This window comes from Lithobates pipiens, unplaced genomic scaffold (genome assembly GCF_037356315.1).
Source record: "Lithobates pipiens isolate NorthernLeopardFrog02 unplaced genomic scaffold, aLitPip1_a1.2 Scaffold_8, whole genome shotgun sequence".
Classification (NCBI taxonomy): Eukaryota; Metazoa; Chordata; class Amphibia; order Anura; family Ranidae; genus Lithobates; species Lithobates pipiens.
The window spans coordinates 540,098,271-540,120,014 of NW_027507903.1; the positions used below are offsets into that span (position 1 = coordinate 540,098,271).

The 21,744-nt window shown below is 42.3% G+C and overlaps 1 protein-coding gene across 2 annotated transcripts in view; it reads left to right on the forward strand.

Annotated features, from left to right (window-relative positions):
* IDO2 (indoleamine 2,3-dioxygenase 2) overlaps nt 1–21,744 on the forward strand; it is a 110,310-nt gene that overhangs the window by 19,890 nt on the left and 68,676 nt on the right. The window contains exons 3-6 of one of the 2 annotated variants that reach the window (XM_077469706.1): nt 4,562–4,681; nt 5,209–5,337; nt 10,684–10,802; nt 11,032–11,046. In XM_077469706.1, the coding sequence (XP_077325832.1) occupies nt 4,562–4,681; nt 5,209–5,337; nt 10,684–10,802; nt 11,032–11,046 (383 nt within the window). The remainder of the gene's footprint in view (nt 1–4,561; nt 4,682–5,208; nt 5,338–10,683; nt 10,803–11,031; nt 11,047–21,744) is intronic. The other variant, XM_077469707.1, reaches the window with a different exon arrangement.

Here is a 21,744-nt window from a genome sequence, read left to right on the forward strand (position 1 = left end):
CCCAGGGCTTTGTTCCTCAGAAGAGCTGTCTGTGTCTGGAGCCTGCCTTCCAGAAGTGAGTGAATCCATTGAACTGTGACACCGCAGTTTCAAGATAAGTATGTGTAGCGGTACCCCAGTGAGGTCGCTGCGTGTAGTAGTTCCACACATCACCCTGCTAGGCCAAGCATTCATTTCAGACACACTTTGCCCATCAATTAACAGTCCTATAGCTTGTTTTTTTATTTTTTTTATTTAGGGGATTAAACTTGTATGGGAAAAAGGGACATGGGATGCCCAGATAACGAATCTTAATAAATTGATCATTTTGAATCTATATTGACAGTCTCTAAAGCTCTGCATACTCCTCCAGCACATTACTTGAGATCACTTTGCTTTCTCTACTGCGAAATCCTAGATTCCTGTCACCATTAGCACATGTTTAGGCCTCACTCTGAATAAGTCCCAACATTTCACTAATAGCCATTTGCTGGCAGATGTCTGCAGTCCCCTTTGGTGTAGCAACCAACAGTGACGCAAAGGGGCATTTGTGCTAACTGAAACTTGATGAACTACTGATCCCAGAAATTCCGATGCAAATCCTGCCAACCCTCCTGGCTGCAGCAACTTGACTCCAACGACACCACAGTCTCTCCCTTTTGCTTCACAACTCATCCTGGGATATCTCTCCCAGACCTTCTCACTGTGCTTCTCACTCACCGACCCCGTCGTGGATCCCTCCTCAATTACTTTCCCGGCAGTGCTCCCCACTGTCCTCCTCCAGCTCCTGTTCCACGACACCTCTGAATGACCATGTAGAGAGAGGCTCCCTCCCAGCTCCTGAGCACCAGACCCGAGTTCACCCCCTCAAAAAGGGGGTTCCCTCAAGGGCCACGACAGTCTAACACTTAATCATGCAGTTCTTTCACTCGACAACTCCTCCCACAGCAGGCTGACCATGAGTATATATAGGAGGCCTGCCCCCTGCCAATCCTAGTTGGGGATTGGTCAGGGCTGCCAGATACACTCCATGTCACTTTCACCCTCTGCCCTGTATCTTTTCCAGAACCCTTTGGAAGCAGAGGAGGAACCAGATAGATGAAATACATTACAGACACCTGCTTCTACATTAAACCACTCCCCATATGTAGAGAGCACATAAAGTTATCAGCTGACAAGATTTTAGGCAGGATCAGTAGGTTTTTTGCAACAGATATAACAAAGTGCCTTCCATGCTATATTCAGGAGGCCAAAAGGGAGCCAGATAAGTTCATTTTTAAGGTGTTTTTCTGTGATGATCTATTATCAGCACAGCCCCCCCGAGGATGCCCACACTGGACCACCAGGGACGCCACCAGACCACCAGGGATGCCCAGCACAAGGTATGCCACCCTAGACCACCAGGGATTCCAGTCAGTGCCCACAATGGATGCCAATCAGTGCCCACAATGGGCATCACTGATTGGCATGCATTATTGTTTGGCACTGGCATCCATTAGTACAGTATAATACAATACAATGCCACCTATCAGTGCCCATCTGTGCAGCCTATCAGTGGCCATCCATGCCACCTATCAGTGCCCATCCGTGCCCATCTGTGCCACCTATCCATGCCCATCCATGCCAATCCATGCCAGCTATCAGTGCCAATTTGTGCCACCTATCAGTGCCCATCCGTGTCGCCCATCAGTGCCACCTATCAGTGCCCATCAGTGCCGCCTATCAGTGCCCATCAGTCCTGCCTATCAGTGCCACATATCAGTGTCCATCAATGCCACCTCATCAGTGCCACTTCATTGGTGCCACCTCATTGGTGCCCATCAGTGCCGTCTTATCAGTGCCCATCAGTGTAGCCCCATCAGTGAAGGAGAAAACGTACTTATTTACAAAGTTTTGAAACTGAAACAAAAAACATATATATTTGTAAAAAATTTCGGTATTTTTTTATTTGTTTAGCAAAAAATAAAAACCATAGAGGTGATCAAATACCACCAAAAGAAAGCTCTATTTGTGGGACAAAAATGATAAAAATTTCATTTGGGTACAGTGTAGCATGACTGCGCAATTGTCATTCAAAGTGCGACAGTGCTGAAAGCTCAAAATTGGTCTGGGCAGGAAGGTGTTTTAAGTGCCCAGTATTGAAGTAGTTAAATGGCTGACATACAACTACAGCGATTTGCCCAGGAGAGCCAACCTGCCACAGTATAATGAAAGCGGCTGGACAGTGAGTAAAGCGGTCCCGTCCCCTTGTGCTTCCATGCAGAAGTGAATGCATACTCGTGCCTGCATATATAAACGGTGTTCAAATCTTACATGTAAGGTATTGCTGCGATCATTATAACAAGATCAAAAAATTCTAGCACTCAACCTCATCTGTGCCTCTAAATTGATAGCCAGGAAAAATGTTCAAAGCATTTCCTATGGAGATTTTTAGGTACCGTAGTTTGGCGCCATTCCACGAGTATGGAATCTATTTACTTGTTCGCCTGCCATCTCTATGATCCTGGGAGGCCAGATGCAACATCATGACATCACTTCTGGCTCTGGCAGATGTAAACACTGTCTTATAGACCCCGATCTCTCCATATAGAGGACATGTAATGCCTTATTCCTATTACAAGGAATGTTTACATTCCTTTTAAAAGGAATAAAAGTGATCAAAAAATGTAAAAATTAAAGGGAAAGTGTACAAACAAAAGACCAAAACTAAAATAAATAATAACTTTTTTTTTTTTAGGCTAGGAGATTGGATATTGTGAATATAGGAATAGGAGATTGTGACTGGCTCTCTATGTAGCAATACATTACATATCTCCATGGCGGCTGCGGAGCGACTTGCACAGGGGTCCTGTGTGTCTTTGGCTCAGTTTCAGGGCCAAATTCAGGCAAAAAATTCAGCCCTGATTCCTTCCCGAAACAGAGAAAAAGCACACACCGGACCTCCTGCTGTGAGCAACATCCAGCAGCAGTGTGAACCCAGCCTTAAAGCGCTCCCGTCCCCTTGTGCTTGAATGCAGAAGATAATACAAACTTAAGTTGCGCCCGCATATGTAAATGGTGTTCGAACCATGCATGTGAGGTATTGCTGTGATCGTTATTGCGATTGCAATAATTCTAGCATTGGACCTCCTCTGTGCCTCTAAAGTGTTAACCTGTAAAAATGTTCAAAGTGTTAAATATGGAAATTTTTAGGTACCATAGTTTGGCGCCATTCCATGAGTATGGAATCCATTTATTCAGCGTAACATCATCTTTTATTATGATTTTTTTTTTTTTACTAAAAAATTGGGTTATATATTTGTGCTTTTTTGTATTAATGAAGAAGTTCAACCAAAGCTTGTTTGTCATGGCACACAGGTGGCCGTTCCTTCAGAGCGCATGCGCCAGTGATGTCACTGGCTGCATGTTCAGTAAATAACTCCTAAACGGTCCACGTTTAGATATTTACACTACCTATAAAGTAAGCTTTATTATAGGCTTACCTATAGGTAAAAGTCAGTGATGGAAGTTAACTTCCACTTTAATACAGAAATTATGTCTTTACTAAGTTGTTTGCACTAAGAACATTGACCACTAGAGGGTAGCACAGCATTGTATCATGGGAATCCTACCGGTTCTCATCAAGTTCACATTTTTGAAACCTTCCTAGCTTACTGTGCCTTGGTTTTTACTGAAAATACAAGAACTTTCGCACTGCATTTTCAGCACAGGAAATGTCAGTTCCCAGTATATAACACATCACTAATCAAATGATTTACAGTGAAAAGTTACATTGAAAGTCTGTGCATATGTTGCAAAAGCGCTGTGTAAACTATTGACGCTATATAAATCCTGTATTATAATTAGGGCTGCCACTTTTTCTTCAAGCCCACCCTGAACACTTTAGTGGCACACAGTACAGTTTTATTCTTTTAGTATACACTATAGGATTGTAACAGATCCGGGACCCCTTTGGGCACTTCAAAGAGAATAGTAATAGTGCCCCCTCACCCTCCTGTCAGGCCCTGTTCCGAGCCACATTCCTGTCTGAATAATGTGTCCGAGTTTCAGGATGGCTCAAATCCGCACACATGATTCAAAACCCGGACTGTCTGGGTGAATCCCGAACAGATGGCAACCCTAGTTATAATAATAATAATAATAATCTAAAAAATACTTTAGATGTGCAAATCTGGTGTACACATAGCCAATGTGAAACCCCAACAAATACAACTTTTTCTCTTTTGAATAGAGCAGAGAAAGGGTTGATCTTTCACCTGGTCTTTACAGGTCTCTGGAACCCTATGACCCCTTTCATACTGGGGCTGCGCCACGTTAGCGGTAAAGTGCCATTCATTTTAGAGACACTTTACCGTAGTTTTAGCTGCGCTTTTTGGCCGCTAGCAGGTTTGCTTTTAACCCCCGTTAACAGCCGAAGAAAGGGTTAAAAGCGCCCATGTTGCAGTGCTGCCGAAGCGTATTGCAGGCCATTCATTTCGGTGGGCAGGGCCTTTTGGGAGCGGTGTATTCACCCTTGTTCCCCTGATGTTTCACTGGTTCCATCTAGATATGATAACATTGGTTTCCCCTTCTTACCTTTCAGATGCCAGAGTTAGACATACAGCAACTGAAAGGACACCGGCAGAAACGTCTGGCCAGGACAGTTCTTAGTCATATGGTCATGGCTTATGTCTGGCAGAATGGAGAGACTGGAGGAGTTAAGGTAAGAAATCTGTCTACAGTAGGGATAGGCAACCTTTGAGAGGTGGAGATCTACCTGAACAACATGAAAGTGATCAAAAATCACAGAGTTTTCGGCTTCTTTTTTTTTTTTCCTTTTAATAAATAACTTGCAGGACCTAACTAAATAGTAAAAAAAACTAAAAAATACAATAAAGCAAATGTCACTATAAAAATATAAACTTAGCCCTCCTTAAAAAAGAGAACAGTGTCAGTAGGGCAGTGAATGCCCTAAATGGACTGGTGGGCTTTGGCAAAATATCAGGGGTCTAAACAGACCTTTGATGCCTCACTTTTGAAACCGAGAAAGGAAATTGAGGACACAATGACATATTTACTGGCTCCTTCCCTCCTATTGGCTCGCCATTCTGAAGATCTCCTGCAGCAGGCATGGAAGAGGAGAGAAGAGGTAGCAGCACTACAAGGGGGGCACAGAATGATCCTAGACAGGAGGGGTGGCAAGGCTGGCATTTACTGGATCTGATAACCTCTATTTTCTTCCTGTGCCAGCTGAATGCCAACAGGAGGGAGAAGAGGAGAAGCTGGATTTCAGCTGCCACAGAAGAAAAATACACAGGATTGGATCCAGTAAATGCCGTTCCCCACCGCCCCTCTGTCCAGGTTCTAGTGGTCGGCAAGGTAAAGACGCAATCTACCTGTCACGTGCCCATGATTGCAATCGCTGGTCCCTGGCCTACATAATACAGTTCCCCCAGCCTAATTATGCCATTTGTGGTCGATTTTGGGTTGTTGATAGTATTTCGTCAAATATTTCTTTCTTTTTTAACTAAATCTGTCATGAGAAAAATACGGGTGGCTGCCATTGCTGACCTTCTTTAAATTCTAATTGACTGGCTGTCTCTGGTTTAAATGCTTTCTGAATCTGCACCGAAAAAAGTATGCAACCAGTAATTTACATTTGAGTACCATCATTTTTTGTGATCATTTTAGTGTCTTTTTTCCTGAAAATATGTTTTTGATAAATACCTGTTTAATTATTGTGTGAATCAAAGTACAATTTCCACTATTTTATTCTCCAGTGTCTCTGCTTGCAGAACATATACAATTGTTGGTGGGTTTACAGTAATTTCTAACAAAACAAAAAATGCATATTTTAACATATGCACAGAACAAAAGAAAATGTAAATTGCCCCGGCAGACAAGAGGTGAGTCAGGAAGTAAAGTATCTGTTTCACTGGAAAGCTGACATTTTATACAGCGTATATGTGGCAGTGACATCACTTGACATAAAGCTGAGTTGAGTTTTATTGACCTGATTCTAGTAGGCAGCTCAGCACTGTGGAATGTTTAGTGAGATATAGCAATACATCTTCAACAGCCTTGTACATGTTAAACACAGTCTGAATAAAAGCTAGTTACCTTTCACTTTGTCTTTAGTAAGATTATTAGAGAACATAAAAACAGTTAGTGTCCCAAAGGCAAGTAGGGCCCCAGGGACAGGGTGGGCTTGCATTTCACATCAGGCCTCGACAATAGTGGAGCAATCTGTGCAGATGGGCACCAGTAACTTTTAGATGCAAAGAAGGGTTTATTTACTTACTCAATACTCCAGGAAGAGAAAGGGTAAGGCCACAGGACACCCATTGACTAGAAACCCCCAAAAAAGGGGGGTGATAATACTTGCCCTAAATCTGACTTAGTACTCTGTAAATGTGGCTCCTGACTTTACGCCCATTCAGCAGTCAACACCCTGGGGAAAAAACTCCATACTCCATTGAGGTCTAAGCTTCAGATTCCAGCTTCTCTGGCTCTTCAAGACATCTGGCCGTCCTTCCTTGGTACTTTGATCCCCATATTACACAAACTAAGCCTTAAAGTCTTAGTCCAGTAGCATAGTCACCCTTTGACCTACAGGTAAGCCTAGATTAAGGCTTACCTGTAGGTCCAAGAAATATCTCCTAAACCTACACGGTTTAGGATATATTTGCCGAAAGACAGGTACCGCTGTCTAAGGCGCATGCGCCGGGCGATATGCCGTTAGTGGCGGTTCCCGTGCGTATGCGCGGGAGTGATGTCATTGCGGCTTCACCGAATGAGAGCGGCGGAGCAGCGAGACCCACCGAGAAGATGGATGCGCCGGACTACAGGGGACAGCGGTGACTTCGCTAGCTCCTGTGTCAGGTAAGTGACACATAATGGACTACTGTCCATTATGCTTTACCTTTGCAGGGAATGAAAGAGGAAGTAAACTCATCAGGGTTTACTCCCTCTTTAAGACATAGAAGAATATATCTCTACTAAACACTGATTTACAGTAGTTTCACAAAATGCAATTCTGTGTTAGAAACACTTACCCTCTCTATGTGTCCTATTTACCATTATTACAAGGGGAAATCTCCCAGTGGGGACACTATTTCTGGTGATGCGGCCGACCACCGACTCGCTTTGGAGGGATTCTTCTCACTTTTTGTTTGGCTGTGTCACAAGAAGTGAAGGGAAAATCAATCCAAGGGGACACCGATGGCAAAAAGATATTTGACAGGGACTATAACCCTCCCTCATTCTACCCCAACTTTTTTTTCTTTTACTTCAATTACTTAGCCACTCTCCTAGGTAGTTTGCCCTTTTTTTCCATCTGTGCAGATATCCATGCTATGTTCAAATCTAGCTTTTGACGTGTGTGCCTACAGAGTTAATGTCATCAAACAGAAGCAGGCTGATTATCACTAATTAAAAATGAGAATAACAAACAAAAAGGCATGATTGATACAGTCAATCACATTTATTTATATGGAGAAATTACTTTAACTAGAGAGAGGCTTAAGGAATAAGGAATAAATTGCCCACAGACCTGAATACCTGCCAGATTTTGGCCACATTGGATGACTCCTTCCATTTCTATTGACAACTGAAGATGTTTGGCTAAACTCCTGGGTTGACTGGTTGCACTGAAGATAACCGTTTAGACAACCATTTTTTTCCACTTCCTAATAGATGTTGCTGAACATGTCTCCCTATGGTTCTTCTGTGACAATGTGACCTACCTCTATTGTTTATAATGAGCTTTGTATGGGCACACACTGCAATCCAGCTACACAATCTCTTATTTATTGGCCATTTTGTCGTACAAGTGAATATCTGATTGCATTTAAATTGGACAAACTATTAAGATAGATGATCCCATGACATAGTTGTTGGCATATCTAAAGGAAATTTTGCAATTGCCGCACAATCAGATTGTAATGTTTGTAAGCCATCTTAGACACAGTGATTACATTACTACAGCTTGTATGAATAAAGTGTGATCTATGAATGAAGGGGGTGGACCTATCAATCATCCATCTGCCTTCCTTTTATAGTTTCAATCATGGATACTGCAGTAGTGGCATCTATGAATGGAGGAGCTGGTAGGAAAGGGTGGGCATAGTCGTGCACTCTTGATGAATGTCTGTCACAATCCCTTAGTTCTATTATCCAGTCACAGAAGAAAATTACAGCAACAGGGGTGGGGAGCCTCATAGGAGGAGGATTTCTTCAAAAGGAGGATGCAAAGGTAAGTAATGTCCCTTGTGCTGATGTTTGTTTTAGGTAAACAGAAGCATTTAAATACAGTTGTTAATGCATGTGTTAGATGTTTGACAGCTTACATTATTGTTCAGTCGTTTAATCATTTAAAAAAGTTACTCCATTTGTGTGGAAGCCAAGCCATAGGGATGCTTGACCAGGCTGCAGTCATTATAACAAAAACCTCTGGTCCATTTCACAGGCTCATTTTAAAACTAATGCTGCAACAGGTAGCTAGATGTTTTTCCATTTATGAGCATCATTACCATTTTAGTACTATTTATAATTCAGGTTCCAACATTTGTTTTTTTTATATAAATCATTATCTGTATTATAAATGTATTCTTTTGGATGTCCAATTTCAATCTTGTTTGGTCCTTATATGATCCATTGTGTTAAATGAACTACCCATCAAAAAAATTTATTTTTGTGTTTGTTAAAAACAGCCAAATGTTATGTTTGTCGGAGTCTCTGGTGTCAAGACACACTGTGCAGACATACTCAGAACTCCAACTCGGGTGGCACAGTGGCTGGAACTATGGCAGTGATCTCCTCTCCTCCGGGGTTCCAAATATATTCAAGGAGGCCGTGACTGAGTAATACAAGACTGAAACATATTTTGATACACTGATCCTTTAATACCAATCACCATTATTTTAAGGTCAATTTTGATCATGACCTGATGAACCATAAGCGCAGGGAGGGGTGAGAGGCTTTCCCATCCTTGCATGAATCCCACTCTACTGGAACCAGCTGTGATCTTCTTGCCAATTTGAACAGACAGAATCAGGACAGGAGAGGAAAGCTTTGTTTTCTACAAAAGATAGATTTTAGACCAAGCTAAGGATGATCTAAATTCCAAAATGAATAATATTATTTGTATTTGCATTACCATGCATGCTTGCATCATAATTTATTTGAGAAGGCAAAAAACTAAGGTAGCCAGACACATTAGTGACTTACTGATAGGAAAAGCCATTCTATTCAGTTGCTGTAAAACAGATTTCTTGCTTTCTGGGCATTCATCCCTGGATGCATACTGCCTTAAATGAAAGCACTGCTGCTGAGTACACTGTCCAGCCCCTTCCTGCTGAAGCAGCTGTCATCCTCTCAGAGTTTGACAGGCTTTTGGCAGCGGGGCCAGATGGTATACCTGTGTCCTCAGCTCACCATGAAACACTGGAACCCTGTGCACTGGGGCTAAACAAGCATCATCAGTTCAGTCACATTTTTTTGCAAAGTATAGCGCTCACCCCTGGAGGGGCCATGAAGAATGACCCAGGTCTCCTGTCTCTGTTCAGAGGCTTCTAAGCCCAGATACCAGTTCCAATCACATTGCCAAACACAGGCTCAGTCTCTAGGGGGTGTCTTTTTGTAGATTTGTTGCAGTGAATAACAGGAGAGCGAGATGAGGGTGCAGGATACTCCAAAACACAAAACAGATACAGGAGGACAGTTATTCAAACACAAATCCTATAGCAGCAGCCTTTGCTGGAGGTAGAAGGTATAGCTGACTAATCTGAGACTTTGTATGAGCACTCCCAGTCCTTGCAGCACTTTCTAGCATTAACTTCCAAAGTACAAGCCTAGGCCTACTCAGAATGTCCAAGGACAGTTGCTGTCCACCCAGCTTCCACGTGACACTCTTTGGTGAAAAAATTGTCCTCCTCCAGCTTAGTTCCTCCAGCAAATGTCTTTCAGTCCATGTTCCTCCAGGCCCTTGGCCAAGCCTATGCTAAGGCCTGACAGCTCTTCAGTACACAGTCTGCATTCCAAGGGCAGCAGTCCCATAAGAATGATTTTCTTCTCCCCAACCAGCTTCTGGGTGCCTCCCCCTGAGATCAGATAAATATTCATAATCATAACTTCAGTGCCTGATGCCCTCACAATATTTCTGGAAGCTTCCTCCAGAAATATACAAGAGCAACCAACTACCAAGCTTAGGGAAACCTGATCAGGCCTAAAAATTGAATTGCTGCAGAGCCAAACATGAGATTAACCTAGCTAGTACAGGGAGCTACAAAATCTATTTACATCAGTTGGTATGCCCATCATCAGCTCAATTTAGTCCAGTCTTCAAAATCTGTGTCCAGTTTACTACAGTTTGTCCATAAAAGGATGCTGTTGTGTGTGTGTGTGTGTGTGTGTGTGTGTGTGTGTGTGTGTGTGTGTGTGTGTGTGTGTGTGTGTGTGTGTGTGTGTGTGTGTGTGTGTGTGTGTGTGTGTGTGTGTGTGTGTGTGTGTGTGTGTGTGTGTGTGTGTTTTTTTTTTTTGCGGACCTAAACTGATTTGGATGTAAATGGATGCATGTTTATTTATGACAGATAGACCTACAATGTGATTCAGTTTGGATCCATCTGAAAAACTGACAAACGAATTCAGACAGAATGCTGGTTTGAAGGGGCTCTATAGTTCCATTGTGTTAGACCTGTTTATAATGAGGCTTTTCTATTCCATCAGGTGCTACCTAGAGCCCTGGCAGTGCCCTATCATCAGATCTCACTAGCTCTTGGTCTTCCGTTAATCATGGTTCATGCTGATCTTGTCTTGGCCAACTGGAAAAAGAAGGACCCACTGGGGTAAGATAACCTCTATGACTCTTTGGTGTCATAAGGTTAATTTTAAGCACATAAGGAAGTCTTTATCTTTCTGTATTATTAGAACACATATGTTCTATTGTGAAATCTTACACAATAAACTCTTAAACACATTAAAAAGTTTATCATGCTGGGATAACCTCTGGAAAATGTCTGTCCATACTAATTGTTTGTTTCCTTCCTTCCCTTGCTCCTGGGGACTCTTGTGAAGGCCTCTAACAATAGAGTAAGTGAAACTCAATTACTTTTATACAACTCTTTGAAGTACTTAAAGGTTTACTTTATTGGGGAACAGGGAATTTGATACCGAATGTCATAGTCATCTGGGTGTATAAGATAAAATGCTGTGGGCACTAAAAAGTTAGTACTTTCTACAGGTTCCTAGCATGAAATTGTTCAGTAAAAGTTCCCATAGATATGAGGGTCACCTGTACCAGCCAATAAAAAATGGTTTGGGAAATCACCAAAAGTCTATGGAAAGTCTGCTGTCACTTCAAATAGCCCCTAACAAACCAATCTTAAGAGAGAAAAAAAAGATAGTCTACTGCAAATTTTCATTGCCCAGTAAATAAACATGCTTTTTAAAAAAAAAATCCAAAATCATAGTTATATAGTTATAGTTATATAGTTATAGTAGGCGAGGTTGAAAAAAGACACAAGTCCATCAAGTCCAACCTATGTGTGTGATTATATGTCAATATTACATTTTATATCCCTGTATGTTGCGGATCATTGTGATATCCACTGATTGACATCACATCTATGGCTAACAAAATAGCACTATCATGTGCAAAGCAACCCTTAGTGACCAGTGATTTAAAATTTTAGTGAAGTCTATTAAGTTAAAGCGGAACTTCAACTAAAAATGAAAGTTCTTCATATAGTTTTAATTTCCCCAGCTTGTAACTGACTTAAATCCTTTTTGGGATAAGCAGGTACATTTCTTTGTTTTTTATTTTCCTTTTTTCCCCCCTTTTTTGATAGGGTTTTCCCACCTCCCTAATGTTTGCATAGGCAGGGTTAATATCATACATCCCAGGAGAATGCAGAACTATTCTTCTATACCATGCGATCTTGCACATTTGTAGTTGGTAACTGGCTGTGAATCGTCATAAGTCAAAGCCGGCACAGAATCCAAGATGGTGGTACTAATAAAGAGTCATTAGAAGAATCTACCAGGAAGACAGTGCTGGACTCCATGGACTGGTAAGTATCTGTTTTTATAAAAGTCAGCAGCTACAGAATTTGTAGTTGCTGACTGTCAATCTTCCCATTGTAGGCTAAAGCCATTTTGGTTACATTAGAGGAGGGTTAAAACCTCTGTTTTGTGTGTGGTTTGTGTGTGTTTTTTTGCATCTTATTAGGAAGAATTCCCTTCACTTTCTGCCTTCTAGACTCAACAGGAATTAAGAGGATATCTTTACAATTTGAGAAGAACCCCCCCATAGCCCTGGTCCACATTGATGCGATTTAGCATGTCAAATTGCATGCCAGATCGCCGGCAAGCATCTGAATCGATTTAGACGCCGCACCAATTCCCAAATGTAGTTTCTGTACTACTTTTGGTGAAGTTTGGACTGACATGTGGGAATGAAATTGTGCAAGCTTAGCTGAACTTGCACAATTTCATTCCCGCAGTCAGTGTGAACCTAGGCTTAGAAAGCTTTCACAGGTACAAGTTGCCCTAATTGAGGATTTCCCTCTATATTTGTACTGGCAACTGAAGTTTTTCACTTTTACCAGCCTCTTTCCTTGCCAGTGCCACCAGTCTCTGAGGGAGTAAAGAAAAGCTGTCAGATGAAGAATTTGCAGAACCCTATACTTCAGAAGGTGTCAATTTCCTGGTGCCCTGCTGCACATAGTAGTTCCTCCTGCTGGCCCCTACACTGCTACAGAACACAGTAGTGACACAGGAGTCAATGGATCAAACCACTAAGTGCAATGGGATGACCAGGAAATGAACACTTCTGGAAGTATTGGATTCTGCAAATTTTTCAGCCAGTGGTTTCCCTATACTACTGCAGACAAAAGTGGTGAGTGTAACCGCAGAGTTGTTTTAAAGCCCAAATTTGAAATTTATATTGTGTATTGCGCATCCATTCCTTTACTCCTCAGTCTTGATTCCAAAACACCTGTTCCTAAGCCATCCTGAAGTGTAATGGATCTGTCAGTTTCCTTTATGAGCCAAGCTAATTTCCCAATCGTGTGGACCAGACCTTTTTCCCCATATTTTATCTTTTTGGGCTCTGTGAGTGAAAAGGAGGTGTACACCCGGATGGGACACCCGAAGAAAGACCCCAGGAAGTAAACAGAAGAAGAATAGAGAAGGATTTATCAAGAGGATTTGGTAATATCTTAGAGTTGGACTTTAATACTTAAGGAACCAACCTGTAATATTTATGGAGATGAGTCTTTGTAATCACTCTGAATACTTCCTCTGGATCAGTAAGGGTCTGTGTCGAGAGGCCTTTGTTCACTTCATTCTGGTTTTGCATTCCCATACAAATCTATGGGAATGCCAAACACGCTTGAAGCAGATCAAATGCAGCTCAGAAGGAGGTCATCTGCAGGTCACGTGTACCTGTCACTAAATTCTGAATGCTCTCAGAAGCTTGTCAAACTGATGCCAATGCCCCTAATTCGAATGTATAGAAAAAAATAGGCGGATGGCCGCTTGGGTTAGGAGGTCAGCAGCAACAGCTTTCATAGTTCTCTCTGTATCGTTTTCCCTAATAGCGTGTTTAAAGTCCAACAGTGACCTACTAACCTTTTTTTTCTCAGATAAGCTTTTTTTTTCCAGTAAATCTATATCTGAACAACACACACATTTCCCAGCATGATGAAAGATTACTGCATGCCATTCTACAGATTTTTGTAGTTTCACACTACTCATTAGTCCATGTTTGTTTACTATGCACAACACAAGACAGATTTTTTTTTTTTTTTTTTTAAGTGAAACATTTCTTTGTATTTTGGTGAAAAAAATCTACATATTTGATAAGAACACTTTTTTTTTCTTAAAGTGGATGTAAACCTGAATTTTTTTATTTTTTTATGTCATAATGTAGAGTATAAGATTTCCTATCATTTGAGCCTAGTCTTGCCACAAAGAGTCATTCCATCTCTGAGCAATCCTCTTTTATTGTTCAGTGAGATAAATCTTGACAGAGAAAAACTTTGTCAAATCCTCCCCCTAGCTGTGAGTGACAGGTGATTTACATATCTTGTGCACTAGCCTAAGAGACATGCATTATTTTTTAATTCCCTCCCACTCCTTTCTTCTGCTGCTCTGCCAGAATTTTATGTTCCCTATCTCAGCATGATTTGGCATGCTGAAGTCATGTGGTGACTTTCTTGTCTTTTCACTGGATGTTAGTGATCATAGCAGAAGTTCAGTGTAAGAAATACACAAGAGATTATGCATACTGAGAAGGGGAGTGTAGAGGTGGGCGATACAAATGTTGCATAGTAAAGGTCCCTATGTGCATTTTAAGGCTTCATGCACACGAGACGCAGATGCAAACGCTGCTGGACACATGTTGAAACCGGCGTTTAGAAACACGCGTTTTGCCGCGATTTTTACCGCGATTAAGCGGCGTTTTACCGCGTTTTACCGCGTTTGCGTCTAGAAGCGTTTAGTTAAGCTAACATCATAGACCCTCCCCAGCTCAAAAATTAACTATTTCAGCAATTTTGTGAGACCAGAGTGAGTAGCAGCAGCTGTGAGAGCTGCTGTGTACTTGTATTTAGCGTGTCACTTGCCACGGCACCTGCCACAAGTTGTGGATTGTCCACTTGTCACATCACCTGCCACATCACTTGCCACATCACCTGCCACGTCACCTGCCACAAGTTGTGGATTGTCCACTTGCCACGTCACTTGCCACATCACCTGCCACGTCACTTGCCACGTCACCTGCCACAAGTTTTGGATTGTCCACTTTCCACGTCACCTGCCATGCCACCTGCCACAAGTTGTGGATTGTCCACTTGCCACATCACCAGCCACATCACCTGCCACAAGTTGTGGATTGTCCACTTGCCACGTCACTTGCCACATCACTTGCCACATCACCTGCCACGTCACCTGCCACAAGTTGTGGATTGTCCACTTGCCACGTCACTTGCCACATCACCTGCCACGTCACTTGCCACGTCACCTGCCACAAGTTTTGGATTGTCCACTTTCCACGTCACCTGCCATGCCACCTGCCACAAGTTGTGGATTGTCCACTTGCCACATCACCAGCCACATCACCTGCCACAAGTTGTGGATTGTCCACTTGCCACGTCACTTGCCACATCACTTGCCACATCACCTGCCACGTCACCTGCCACAAGTTGTGGATTGTCCACTTGCCACGTCACTTGCCACATCACCTGCCACGTCACTTGCCACGTCACCTGCCACAAGTTTTGGATTGTCCACTTGCCACGTCACTTGCCACGTCACTTGCCACAAGATGTGGATTGTCCACTTTCCACGTCACCTGCCATGCCACCTGCCACAAGTTGTGGATTGTCCACTTGCCACATCACCAGCCACATCACCTGCCACAAGTTGTGGATTGTCCACTTGCCACACCACTTTCCACGTCACCTGCCACATCACCTGCCACAAGATGTGGATTGTCCACTTGCCACGTCACCAGCCACATCACCTGCCACAAGTTGTGGATTGTCCACTTGCCACATCACTTTCCACGTCACCTGCCACGTCACCTGCCACAAGTTGTGGATTGTCCACTTGCCACGTCCCTTGCCACGTCCCCTGCCACGTCACCTGCCACAAGTGGATTGTCCACTTGCCACATCACCTGCCACAAGTTGTGGATTGTCATTTGCCACGTCACCTGACACAAGTTGTGGATTGTCCACTCGCCACGTCACTTGCCACATCCCCTGCCACAAGTGGATTGTCCACTTGCCACGTCACTTGCCACGTCCCCTGCCACAAGTGGATTGTCCACTTGCCACGTCACTTGCCACGTCACCTGCCACAAGTTATGGATTGTCCACTTGCCACGTCACATGCCAGTCACCTGCCACAAGTTGTTGATTTTCCACTTGCCACGTCACCTGCCAGGTCACTTGCCGTGTCACCTGCCAGGTCACTTGCCACGTCACCTGCCACAAGTTGTGGATTGTCCACTTTCCACGTCACTTGCCACTTCACCTGCCACGTCACTTGCCACAAGTTGTGGATTGTCCACTTGCCACATCACTTGCCACCTGCCATGTCACTTGCCACAAGTTGTGGATTGTCCACTTGCCACGTCACTTGCCACCTGCCATGTCACTTGCCACAAGTTGTGGATTGTCCACTTGCAATTGCAATTGTTTAAAATATTTTTCTAATGGTTTTTCATCATTTGCAATCATTTTTGAGATTTTTAATGTAAAAAAAAAGGTCACCTTTAAAAACGCATATAAACGCAAACGCGGCTAAACGCGGTAGCGGCGTTTTGCCGCGTTTTACCGCGTTTTGCCGCGTTTTGCCGCGTTTTGCGTCTGAAACGTGGAAATTTTTGCTTCTGAACGCATTTTTTTGCTTCTGGAAAAACGAGATTAAACGCAACTGCATTAAAACGGAAAAAAACGAGACTGTGTGCATGGACACATAGGATAACATTGAATGAGTTCAGGGGCAGTTGAAAAAACTGTCCAACTGCATCTGAACGCGCGTTTAACTGCGTCTCGTGTGCATGAGGCCTTAATGGTTTGCTGGTGAAACTTTGCTTCTGCGGACATTTCTGATGGCACAATCTGTCATTTGTTCTCCTTGGCATCTATCATTGTTGATTTTTATGGCTGCAATGAGTGCATTAGATTCTGCAGATTTGACAGATGATCACCTAAAGCCACAGCTACCTTTTTTTGGCTTGGTAAAAAAAATGTCCCCAGTTAAAAAGACAAGCCCATTAGTCCTTGTGCAGAAAAAAATAGTGTGGCCTAGTGCCCTTTGTTTCTTCCAACACATCCAATCATTTATCATCTGGCCCTGCAATGTTGTATTATTTTTTGGATCATTGTTCTTTAATTCCCCAATAAACTTCATGATCGTTAAAAAAAAAAATATCAGTCAAGTTTTTTAGTGTCACCCCCCCCCCCCCCCCCCTCCCCAAATAGTACGCTACACAACACATATTCACTCCTCCAAGGCTATGGTATAAGCTATTTAGGCAAACTGTATGTAAATTGTAATTGTTTTATGAGCTTTTGGATAGGGTACATAAAGGTTGAAATCCCCTATCAGGTTTTTTCTCTCTGTCCTTCTGGTGACATACTGTACACCTGCACTTCCTCTTGAGGGCACACAAGCTATGAGAACAAATTTACCCAAAGTAGAAGGAATTCTCATCTCATGCTGTTGTCGCCAACCTATCATCCCCCCCCATCCCTCCCCCCCCCACACACACACACACACACCTCTTGCTCTTGTGAAAACTGTAAGATGTAGAATTTCAATCTAACATTCTGTCTGGGTGACATTGATAAGGACAAATAGAAGGGTAAATCTAACTCAAAAGAATCTCTTCCTCTATACCTATTTTATCCTAAGTGAGTGGTTAGCTTGGCATTATGGATGCTGGCTATTCAGAGCCTCTTCCTCATTTTATTAAGAACATGAAGGCAGCAGAGGAACATATTGGTCATTGCTGATGTGATGTGATCTTTCACAGAGCAGGAGGGGATATGATTTCAATGTACAAATACTGTACTGGTGACCCCACAATAGGGATACAACTTTTCTGAAAAAGGGCATTTAAAAAGACTTGCGGTTATTCACTAAAATTAGAGGAAAAGCGATTTAACCGGAAACTGCGTAGGGGGTTCTTTGCGGTAAGAGCGGTAAAAATGGGGAATTCTCTTCCACAAGCAGTGGTTTCAGCAGGAAGCATAGATCATTTAAAAAAACTGTTAGCTAGGCACCTAAACAACCATAACATACAGGGATATAACATGTAATATTGACATAAAAGCGCACACACACAGGTTGGACTCGATAGACTTGTATCTTTTTTCAACCTTTCCAACTATGTAAGAACTATGTAAACAGTAATGAATTCCTACCCTGGAAGGGAGGGGCTTTTGTAAATTTAGGTCATCTAAAGCTGAGCATAGATGTATCGCTTTACAACCATGACCCATCACAAAATATATTCCTGTTTCAAAGGTGATAGTGTAATTCTCCTTTCGCCATAGAAAAGGGAAAGACCCAATTCAAATAAAGATATTATAATATATTGAAAAAACTCATTGTATTAGATGAAATGGTTTCAATTCTTGGAGGCACTTGGTTATCACTAAGTAGGTAACTGATACATAGCCCCACAATCATCCATCTCTCATTACTCAGGTGCAGGCACCCTAATGCAGTCAGATGATGAAGGTTTTCTATACAGAGATGATCAGATTCAAGTAGGGCTGGCTTCAAGCCTGCAAATAGCAAAGTCTTCAGGAGTGTGTAATTTATTTATATTTATTAACAAGTAAAGAAAGAGCTGGTGTGAGATGGGTGGAGGTAGTGCTCAGTCCCCAATAGTATGCACACAGCAAAAAACAAAATAGACCATGGGACTTTTAGAGAGTCACACTTCAAACACAAAATGTAACATTTTTATAAACAATTTATTAACAGACATTTAAAAACAACACATCGTACAAAAATATAAGATAACATCAATACATTGATACATTTAAATTCGTATAGGATATCTTTCCATGGTACCTAGATATACCATGAGGATAGTTGCCAATAGTCTAGGACAGCTGTGCTGTGGGTCTCAACGTGTTTTGCAAAAGAGATCTCGCTTCTTCGGGAAAGGTACAGGAAAGTGTCTGGAGATCAAAAGGCATAAGTAAATGAATAAAGAAGCAACCATGAAAAAATAAATAGTTTTTTTAATTAAATATGTGTGAAATGTATATATCTTATCATATGATTTTTAACTTATAAGAAAATCCTGGCCTACTGGCGCCCCATAGGCGGCTAGCTATGAAGTAGACAGGAAGTTGATATGTTCCATGAGTGTAGCCACACAAGGACAAAGGGACTTCAAAGAAGAAAAAAGTTAAGAAAATAAAGAATTAAAATAAAATGTCACCAGTTCCACCAGTCTTCCCCTGGGAGCTGTGAAAGGGCCAGGAGATGAAACCCATCACTTGGACCAGAGCCTGGGCAATGGATGTCAATCCAATGTAGGGAAATGCCCACACCTATAACAATCAACAAATAATACCAAATAAAGTCTTGCAAAACAAATGAATATATAAACACATATACTGTAATTAGATCTAATAATGCAATATACTGTGACCCAAAAATGATAATGTGGAAAAAAGGGTGTGCTAGTGTGCTATATAGGATTGAATTAAATAATCAAGTTTCTGGTTATTAACTCAGAAAGATGCATAACTAATTTGCAAATGTTGTAAGGAAGAAAACAGTGCATAATAATAACGATGATTTATAAGAATCAATCCCTCATGTTTGTGAATGATAAATGAATAATGCAAACCAATTAATATCTATGTACAATTCAAAAAGGGTGATTTCTAAACAGCTGATGGCTCCATATAAGAAGGAACAACAAAAAGGAAGAGGCCCCCATCCCACATGCAAGTGGTCACAACACTCACAGGGAGCAAAGACCAACCCAGCCATGGTGCCAAATATACCAAACAACATAGCCAGGAACATCAAATGCTAATATAAATGACCAAAACCCCAAAATGGCTTACCCTAGGTGGAAGACAGGGAGACAAGGCATGGCGGAAGACAGACCGATATGCCTGGTGACTAGTTCAATGGCAGTCTACACTGTGACTAACCCAGGGTCTGGGATTTATAGTCCAGACCGCGGTGTTGGCCCAGCACTAAGTGCATAAAAAACGAACAAACTCTGGACAGCCGCACTCCAGATTAGATGAAAAGTAAAAGTGCCTTTATTCCTTCAAATTAAAAAACTCCACATCACACGAATCACCACAGCAAAGGGAAAAAACATAGAACAAAATTGCTGACGCGTTTCACGCTAAAACCAGCGCTTTAATGAAAAACAAATATATACTATACAAGTGTCAACATGTGATGGTAAAATTGTGAGTGAAAAGCAGTGACAGCTGAACCATCATCATAAAATCTCCACACATGTGACTCATGCACTTAATCATTAAATGATTAAGGGTGAATAAAGGAAAAAGAAAAAAAAAAGGGAGAAAGGAGAAAGAAAAGAAAAGAAAAAAAGAGAAGAAAAGAAGGGGGGAGGGAGGGGGGTTGAGGGGAAAGGGGGAAGGAAGGGAAAGGAGAAAGGAGTGGCCCAGCACTATTATAATCATCATGATGGAATATCCACCAATAGGCTCGCACAGTGCGTGGAGAGGCAGCACTGCTGATCTCCACCGAGTTTGGGCAGCTGGCACCTCCCAGTCACCTATTGTGATGCAGCTATATCAGCTGCACCGCAACATCACCAATGCCGCTGGTCACACCCACACCCGCTGGTGGCGATTGCGCATGCACAGCAACACTGGCATGCTACGTCACATATAAGATGCTGTGAACGCGGCGCTGGGGGGAGAAAAAGGTGACGACAATCCCGCTGGTCTCCGAAAAGCGGAAGCGGAAAGAGATCTAAAAGCGCCATGGTTCCTGCAGGGCACATCCACTCATCACATCTCAGAGGGAGATCCTCCCCTTGGTTGCGAATGTATAGGGTGCACAGGCAGGGAGCAGGGAACATAAGGGGGACATAAGGGGGATTGCAGCTTCCAGGAAAGAACATGAAAATGAACTAGTGGGAAGAAAAAAAAAGATTTTTGCGGTTGCCTAAAATAAGGGAAAAGAAACACAAATATGTATACAGATCTCCAAACACTGTCATGTACCCAGAATAAAAGGTGATATGATACATGGCACATAACATCGGTCTCTTAGTGGAAGTATAGTAGACAGCAGATATGTAGAATAAATATATATCAAATCAAGACAACCCTAAATGGATAGAAGGACATGAATGAGGTGGCTTCATTTAAACCTAGAGAATGGCCCTATTCCAGCCTCCCCCACGTGGATCCTGTGGGATATGTTCCAGGCATAAAAACTGGACTTTAGGGGAACCATATGCATGATCATGGGCAGCATGCCTACCTTTAGGGGAATAAAGATTACATATCTCTATGGCATAAGTATGATCATGAAGTCTCCAAAATTCCCTGAAAGTCTTCCCAACATAAAAAACCCCAAACTCACATCATGAGGTACACACTCTCCTGTGTTTGGCAATTTACAAAACTTTTTGGAAAAATCGATTTCCATTGGGTAAGATGAGGTTTTTGCCTGTATTGATATACTTGCAGTACGAGCATCTACCACATTGGAAAGTGCCCTTGAGTGAATGAGATTTAAGGCTTGGTCCAACCAAATGGCTGTGCATCAACTTATCCTTCAAGGAAGAAGCCCATCGATACACTACTAGTGGTTGTGGTGGAATAAATTTGGAGATAACTGGAACGCTGGTCAGAAGGTACCAGTGTTTTTAAAGTATAGTTTCTCATAATGAGAGCTATATGGGGTAAGGAAACAAACATTACTGTTCGTCGTAGCCGCCTTTTTGTGGAAAAGTAATGAGTCTCTAGTTTTACCTCTCGCACAATTGTATGCTTTGGCCAAACGTTTTTTAATATATCCTCTCACCCTAAATCCGTCTCTCAGCAAGCCTGCTTCAATCTCAAAAGCTTCAGTGGTGCTACAATTGCGCTTCAACCGAAGATACTGTCCATAGGGTATAGAATGTACTAGTGACACCGGATGGGCACTAGTGGTGTGCAGAATAGTATTGCCTGATGTAGGCTTGCGTTATAGACCACTGGATAGATGTCCATTGCCATCTTTTTAAACCATTATGTTTAGAAAAGGAAT